This window comes from Phaseolus vulgaris, chromosome 10 (assembly GCF_000499845.2).
Source record: "Phaseolus vulgaris cultivar G19833 chromosome 10, P. vulgaris v2.0, whole genome shotgun sequence".
Taxonomy (NCBI): Eukaryota; Viridiplantae; Streptophyta; class Magnoliopsida; order Fabales; family Fabaceae; genus Phaseolus; species Phaseolus vulgaris.
Genome location: NC_023750.2, coordinates 34,057,350 through 34,064,950, shown reverse-complemented (window position 1 = coordinate 34,064,950; position 7,601 = coordinate 34,057,350). Strand labels below are relative to the sequence as shown.

Genomic DNA, 7,601 nt, shown 5'->3' with positions numbered 1-7,601 from the left:
ATTATTGATTTTAATATAATTGTGTTTTAAAAATATTAGATTTACATGCATGATTAATTAATTGTTTTTTTTAAATATAATCGATTATGTAATTATTTTTAAACATAATTTATTACAGTGATCCATTATGACTCAATTTAATCATTTTTTAATACATTTCAGTGGTGTAATATGAAGGAATAAATTATTTTACCCATGTATAGATCAAGTACCAACTTTAAAAAAAATTAAAGGGGTTTGTGAATATGGTCAAACACTACAATAATGCATAGAGTGAAAAAAAACTCAGCAATAATGTGGAAACAAACAAAAATGAATGCAGCTTAGTTTTGTCATACTTTAAGTCACATTAGTATATAATAGCGCAAGATGAACCATTACAAACAAGAGGTTGAGATGGCCGAGTTGGTCTAAGGCGCCAGATTAAGGTTCTGGTCCGAAAGGGCGTGGGTTCAAATCCCACTCTCAACAAACATTTAATTTTAATTTACAATATTTTTTATAATGTTTCCTCTCAATCTTAGCTATTTTCATCATATTTAATGGAATTTTTCTCAAAATACCATTCATTTAATTTAAATAAGACAATTTAAAAAGAAAAGTTCATTTTTTTAGAATAATTAGATTAGAGTATCTTAGTACTGTTTTTTTACTAGCATGAATTAATTTTTTATTTATATTTAAGATCAAATGAGATTGTAAATTATTTTATCAATAATTATTTTTTCTTCTGTTGGAAACTTTTTACTAGAATCATAAGTAAAGGAACAATTAATTATCTATCCACGAAGTTTTCACATCAACAAAAATATTTGAACTCAATCTTTTAATGTACAAATTCAATCCTTCCCAATCAGACAAACTCTTATTGATTTTTATCTTTAAAAACACAATTTAACCATTAATATTAAAATTTATAAATAATCTTGACAACTTAACCTTTTTCAGTTTGTATTATTTAATTTCTAAATTCTTTTGTATTTTAAAAATCTATCATCAATCCATATCAATTCAATCAAATATAAATATAAATATAAGATATTCGTATTCTCTTGGAAAGTCAAAGATTCTTAATTCATTAGTGAAAGGTAAACGATGGATGAAACCTAACAGTAGTAGTACACAATACCATATCCAAAGATACACATAATCTATCAGAACAAGTAAGAGACTTCACTTTGTTAGTGTCAGACAACAAGTATGATCACATCCTTGCCAAAAACTGTAGTGCAATACAAATTTGATTTCAGTGAAAGTAAGGACTATAAATAGCATTATGCATACTAGAGTTTGCAAGTTTATTCATCCACAAACTTCTTAGTTATCATGGTTCAATGACTTCAACAACTATGTTTAACAAATAAGTGATAATAACCATTTGATAATCTGTGTCCTAACCACCATGCAGAGTTGATATAAAAACCACCACATCTTTCTCTTCCAGTGATGTGTCCAGCTGACCACTTAGCTCCCAGTCACAATCATTCACTAGGACAAGAACTCCAGGTCTCCTGCACAACAAACCACAAAACCAAAATATTAACATTGTTTAGCACTATAATATTACATACATATATATGCAATGCCAAATATTCAGTATAGGTAATCTTAATTAGTTTAAGCATAAACTAATGAGAAACCTGACTTAATCATTAAAGTAAGCTGTCTCTGAAGTTTGCAATAGTGCATATACATTAACTTATTCAGTGGGGTTAAGATTAAATTGATGAAACATACCTTTCCTCTATTCATAAACAAGCTAACTTGTTCCTATTACCAATGCTTAATTCAAATGTATTTAGATCATAAAACTTACACAGTATCTCCTTTCATGAACATCTCAGGCCTCTCCTTAATCAAGTTGGTCCGCACCCAAGAAAGCAAATCTTTCATGGTTAACTGAGAAAGTATGAAGAAAATGTTAGAGGAATGAAAGAATGTTCCAATGTATCATCATTAAAAAAATATATATTTATAGCTGTATATTGTACCTTGTCTTCTCCATTTTGCAGCTCAATATTTACATCATGAATCTTCTTAGAGTCACAAAGAAGTTCCAATCCCCCACTGTATGTTTCAGTAATTTTCTCAGATCACACAAAGATTCAAGGTTCTAATCTTATAGATAGATAATTCGATATTACGATGGATTCTAATAGGGTAGACATCCAAGCACCATGATTTACAATTGTAAGATGAATTTATATTGTACTCCATCAAATAACATTCTTAGCAAATATCACATTCTCTGACCTATCTCCAACACCACTGCCACATACCCACACACCCTCATCCACTCCCTAGAGTATTCTTTCAATAATGTCCTAACTATTATTTTTGAATGTCATAATTGACATTAATAGATTGGAACCATGTGTGTTCTTTCAGTGTCTCGACCAATCTACACGATGTGAGGGGATGATCATCTATAAAGAAGGTGTCAACAGAAAGCTCTACCTAGTTCCAGAGAGAACAAGGTAAAACGCTTTGTCGACTCCATCTGATAAGCTGATCATTCCGCTGCACAAGGTGCACTATGTAGCCATGTCTAAAAGGTTGCATAGAATAAAAAGAACCCAGAACATGAAATGTTCCCTATGGCTTTAGTAACAGAAATTTGATAAAGGGGAACATCAGTTCAATATCTGGAATCACCTTTGTTTTTATCTTTGAAGATTTTTACTGTTCAGAAGGAACTTAAACTATGAGAATTTTTTTCCTGTTCCTATTATGATTTGTGTTTTTTTGTACCAAGAAGATGCATAAGCAATACTCCTCAGTCCTCATAAAGAGGGAGATATGAAGTTAATCCTAATACCATGTTTGGAAAAAATTAATTAATTAATTATACCTGAATGATCACTTCTATTAGATCCCTTTGTTACACAGCATAACAATTAGCCCCACTTTGAATTTTGCAGTTGTTTGTTTGATCAGAAATATCTTCCACAACTTTCCATTTTCTTGAATTATAACAGCTTTTCTGAGCATGCCTCTTTGAATTAACCAGTTATGCATGAGTAAACACCATCCAAATACTACAACATATGATCAACAGAATCCAAGAACGATGTGAATAAATAAAATGAAACTGTTGCAGCAGACGAAGAGCTAAAACTCCACGCAATGTTAATAATCACCCAAAAAACAGTTTTATAAATCTCAGAGAAAAGCATCACACTTTCGCCTAAAAAGATCAGTCTCCCCATTGAAAAACTCCTTTTCTTCATGAAGAAATAAAATTATAGTTTACTGAGAAACATAACAAGCAGTGACTTATGACATATACAACGTAGACGTACCCGAATTCAAGCGTCAGCTGCATGTTCAACAACGTTTCCTCAGAACCCCCAAAACCCTAAAGAGAGAAACAATCGAAAGAGGAGAGAGAATGAGAGAAGCCTTCAAATCAAACTCCAAAAGCCATCAACTTTAACTCCTACAAACTCCACTGCACAATAAAAAGTTCATTACCCAATCTTAGCCGTCCATATTTTTTAAGCTTAAACACTCTAATCCAACGGTTGAAGAGATAGAACGGTGTACAAATCAACGGTTAAGATCAAATGTCCCATTACCCAGAACATGACACGTGATCATATACCCAATTAGTTCCTCGATTTCTCGTTTCCGATTGAAATTTTGGAAACCCATCTATACTACAAGCAACTTGTGTCGAAAGTTTAAATCTTGACCAACTTTGTCTCTTCCAATTCCTTCAGATTTTGCAAGCGAGGTTTGGATTTCGTGCTTTTGTATATTTTTGTTGAGTTTTTGAAGCTATGGAGGCTTACAAGAGATGGGTGAGGCAGAACAAAGAGTTTGTGCACTCCTTGGAGTCTTTGGCCAATGTAAGGTTACCTTTTGGATTAACAATTTGACAATACTTTTTTTGTTAAATTAAATGTAATCATTCCGTTGTTACAACTTCATGAGCCAAAGTGAATTTGTAAGTTAGGTCATACTTTTGTGTTTTTGTTACTTCTCACTAATTGTGGCTTGGCAATTATAACTGCACACAAAAATTTGGGGGAAATGGTGATCCTGATATGAATTTCGTGGGTCTATGTATAATTAGGCCATGCTGTTGCATCTGGTGCTATTTTGTTGTGTTTTTTTCACCGATGATCGTGATTTGGTTGTTTCATTTGTAAAACTGAAAAAATTGGGTTTTTGTAATTATTAATGAAAATATATGTAGTGCAGTGGTGTTAGAAAATAAATGAAGCTGCCTGTTTTGCTGTGATTGTTGTTTTCTGTTTGTTCAAGTCTATGAAGGCATTGTGTTGAAGCATAGTTTGTGAATATTTTATTGAGGAGTTGAAAATGTGGACAGGGATTGACATGGCTTCTTCCGGAACGGTTTTCTGAATCAGAGATTGGACCAGAAGCAGGTTTTGTGAATTTTTATAACTTTTTGCTCCCTCTTTTGAGTTTCATTAGAAGCTTAGATGTCCAGTTATTTGTTCATGTTGATCTCGAAGATGATAACTAGCTAATAAAAATAAATTTACTTTTTAAAACTGTGTATCCCTAAACTTAGTTTACCTGTTGCAAATCCCTATTGCAAATTGCTGCTGTTAACTAACTAGATTCCTGTTGCAATTTCAAAAGACATGTTACTTTCTTCTAGTCTAGCTATAGTTTCCTTAAAATTAACAACTTATAATTACCTTCTCTATTTTTTTAATTATTTTTCTCCTACTATATTTGGCTATGATATAGAGATCGGTACCTTATTGAGAAGATATATGATTTCATGCAGTTACAACCATTCTGGGTATCATCACAGCTCTCAATGAACACATAATTGATACTGCTCCTAAGCAAAATATTTCAGGCTCTGTTGCGCCTTATTCATTTCCTTATACATTATGGTTATCTGCATTAAAGGATTTGGAAACATTAGTTGAAGTTGTGGCACAACATTACTATGGTGATGATAGGAAATGGAATTTCCTTGCTGTTACTGAAGCAACCAAGTAAGCAGAATAATGTAATTTAGCGTATGGCCCTTCTTAATATCCTCTGTCTATTGTTACATTTCTTATATATGTGGTCAGCGATCCATCTTTCTTATTATCTTGTGTCACTATGAATCAGGGTACTGGTTCGGTTATCTTTATTTCGTAAGAGTGGATACAAGATGCTGCTACAAGGAGGTGAAACACCTAATGTTGAGGAGCATTCAGATAATTTTACTTCACAACATGTAGGTTTAAACCCTGATGGTCATCATAGACCTAGTTATATGAAAAATAATCTTGGTGCAAACCCAATGAATCTTGAAGGAAGAGCACTATCTGCTTTAGTTAGATTTGGAGAAAAAGCCAAGGTGTCGGATCCAGTGAGGTTACACAGGGTTCAACACCAACAAGAAACTATGGAGCCTACAAGTAATTTGTTTATAAAAACATTCCTAGCATTAGGTAGCAGTGTAATTGATTGTAATGCATGAGATATTCAACTAATATTTGTTTCTTTCAGCTTCAAGAGTAGATAGAGCTACACTTTTCACCATATTGTCAGAAAGGGGTCTGCGTGGGGCTCTATTTTTTATTGGAGAGGTTCTATTTATAAGTAGACCACTTATTTATGTTTTATTTATTCGAAAATATGGTATTCGGTCATGGACCCCTTGGTTCGTTTCGCTGGCTATTGATTGCATAGGAAACAGTTTTCTTTCACTTGTTACATCATCAGTGGCTGGTGGGAAGGAGCAATTGTTTCATCTGTCTGCCTCAGAAAAGGACGAGGTTTGTGTTTCTCTAGACTGAAAAACCATACCACATAAGATGCACTGAGCTTAAATAGTCTTCTGCATCAAATCTTGGCTGTTAATTTTGTGTTCCGAACTCTTGGATCCTTGTAATGTTCCACCCAGTAAAGAGCTAATGCTTAAAAAGTTTTGCTTCAGGCTAAACGACGAAAGCTGCTGTTTGTTCTTTACCTAATGAGAGATCCATTTTTCAGCAAGTATACTAGGTAGCAATGGTTTACATTTTGTTCTCATTTTTTGCCTTTCTTTCACATTTGTTACACCTTACGTTTTGCAATGTGCTACTTCTAAGTTGGAGAAAAAATGATACTAATTTTTTTATAATGTTTTAGGCAAAGGCTTGAAAGCACGGAGAAAACTTTGGAACCTATTCCTGTCATAGGTTTTCTTACAGGTGTGCTTCATACTTTGTTGTTTTCCTAGTTTACCTTTTATTGTCTCACTTGCTTATTATCTTCATTTCTGCTTGGTTGATTCGTATTTGATCTGTTTTCCTAATGTATGTTACAGCAAAACTTGTTGAGCTTATGATTGGAGCTCAAACACGATACACTTACATGTCAGGATCGTGATATAAAGTCCGGAACAAACACCTAATTGCCCTCCAAGATTTTGGAAAGATACATATTCTTACTCTTCTTCCATGCCATCTCCTGTTTCAGATCTTTCAAATGTTGAAGAGATATCAAACCAGCTACTGCTATGATTGAAAAATAACAAACCGTGCATGCTTGAACATTTCTTTTGCAAGACAATCCCAGACATAGAATGTGTTAGGCTGCAACCCATTTGTGGGACAAGTTGTTTGCAAGGATGATTTCACCATCAAAAACTCTGTATAAGCTGGAATATTTCTTTGGGAGATTTTGTTCTACTCCTATACACAATATAGGTTGGTGAGAGAGATTACACTTGTAGTTCTGAGCATCAATTGGCAAGTTAATCTGATTCTTGAACTTGGAAAACAGTATTATGTTCAAACTTGTTAAGTTTTAAGCTTATCTTCCATCAGCATCCATGTGTGGACAAATGTATTCTAAACTATGTTTTTTTTATCTCAAAAGAAGGTAAATGAATAACCATCTGAAGCAGCAATGCTGGCCAAATTATGTATTTTTCCTTATCAGCGTCAGCTTTTAACATCAGCTTCTAACATTCTTTCTCTTGTACATTTTAGTGTCTACCAATTCTTGTGCACCAAAATTACGTATCTTATGGTTCAAAGTTACTGTAAACTACTCAATGTCTTTGTAACATTATAGCTGTTTTGGTACGCAAAAAAATTCAGTTATACTGTTTAATACTTTCATATTTGATTGAGCAAAATGTCTTTGGTGTTACAGTGTCATGGCATTGTTCACAATTCTGTTGCATTCCTTTTCATAACAGTGGCAGTGACATACTTATTTTCATAAACTTTTAATATAATTTAAGTAACATTTCCCATTTCTTAGCATTTATTGTATATAAAACCAACCCTTCTCTCATAACAACAATGTTTCTCATCGTTATTTGCATTCTTCCTCTTCCTTACTCGTCATAACTGTATAAAATGAATTTCATTTTGGTTGTATTGGGTAACCAAATATGCTTAAGAGAAGAAAACAAGAAAAAAGTAGAATATTTTTTTTCATAAACTAAAACCAGATTATATAAAATAGAGAAGCTAATGAACATTTTTAGAAATCAGTACACGCTAATCTTATCTAATGAAGACGTTTATTTCTTTTTCTATTTTTTCCTTGCAAGGAAAATTTTGTTGAAACATAGCTTCAATGTTAAAGATTATATTAGAAGTGATGAATTATTGACTCTTTTTTCT

General features: G+C 32.8%; 2 protein-coding genes and 1 non-coding gene across 3 annotated transcripts; 2 read left to right on the top strand and 1 right to left on the bottom strand.

Annotated features, from left to right (window-relative positions):
* Nucleotides 1–390: 390 nt before the first annotated feature.
* TRNAL-AAG (transfer RNA leucine (anticodon AAG)) lies at nt 391–471 on the top strand. Its single transcript has one exon. It is a non-coding gene; the product is annotated as a tRNA-Leu (tRNA).
* Nucleotides 472–1,152: 681 nt separating this feature from the next.
* LOC137818291 (ubiquitin-related modifier 1 homolog 2) lies at nt 1,153–3,478 on the bottom strand. Its single transcript, XM_068621618.1, has 4 exons — nt 3,303–3,478; nt 1,992–2,067; nt 1,817–1,899; nt 1,153–1,511 (listed from the first exon to the last, which is right to left on the bottom strand). Exons 1-4 carry the CDS (start codon nt 3,323–3,325, stop codon nt 1,394–1,396), a joined length of 300 nt encoding a protein of 99 aa, XP_068477719.1. The 5' UTR covers nt 3,326–3,478; the 3' UTR covers nt 1,153–1,393.
* A 108-nt stretch (nt 3,479–3,586) lies between these two features.
* Nucleotides 3,587–6,885, top strand: LOC137818290 (peroxisome biogenesis protein 16). Its single transcript, XM_068621617.1, has 8 exons — nt 3,587–3,851; nt 4,337–4,394; nt 4,766–4,982; nt 5,104–5,396; nt 5,488–5,756; nt 5,918–5,985; nt 6,112–6,173; nt 6,290–6,885. The coding sequence occupies exons 1-8, from the start codon at nt 3,783–3,785 to the stop codon at nt 6,349–6,351; spliced, it is 1,098 nt and encodes a 365-aa protein (XP_068477718.1). The 5' UTR covers nt 3,587–3,782; the 3' UTR covers nt 6,352–6,885.
* The last annotated feature ends 716 nt before the right edge of the window (nt 6,886–7,601 follow it).

What these genes read in the sequence shown, in the direction of transcription:
- LOC137818290 (XM_068621617.1), top strand. Translation starts at nt 3,783, where the DNA reads ATGGAGGCTTACAAGAGATGGGTGAGGCAGAACAAAGAGTTTGTGCAC. An exon ending in GCTGTTACTGAAGCAACCAA is followed by an intron (nt 4,983 to 5,103) that starts GTAAGCAGAATA and finishes ACTATGAATCAG; the next exon opens with GGTACTGGTTCGGTTATCTT. An exon ending in TGTCATAGGTTTTCTTACAG is followed by an intron (nt 6,174 to 6,289) that starts GTGTGCTTCATA and finishes TGTATGTTACAG; the next exon opens with CAAAACTTGTTGAGCTTATG.
- LOC137818291 (XM_068621618.1), bottom strand. Translation starts at nt 3,325, where the DNA reads ATGCAGCTGACGCTTGAATTCGG. An exon ending in CAGCTGACGCTTGAATTCGG is followed by an intron (nt 2,068 to 3,302) that starts GTACGTCTACGT and finishes TGAAACATACAG; the next exon opens with TGGGGGATTGGAACTTCTTT. An exon ending in TGCAAAATGGAGAAGACAAG is followed by an intron (nt 1,900 to 1,991) that starts GTACAATATACA and finishes ATACTTTCTCAG; the next exon opens with TTAACCATGAAAGATTTGCT.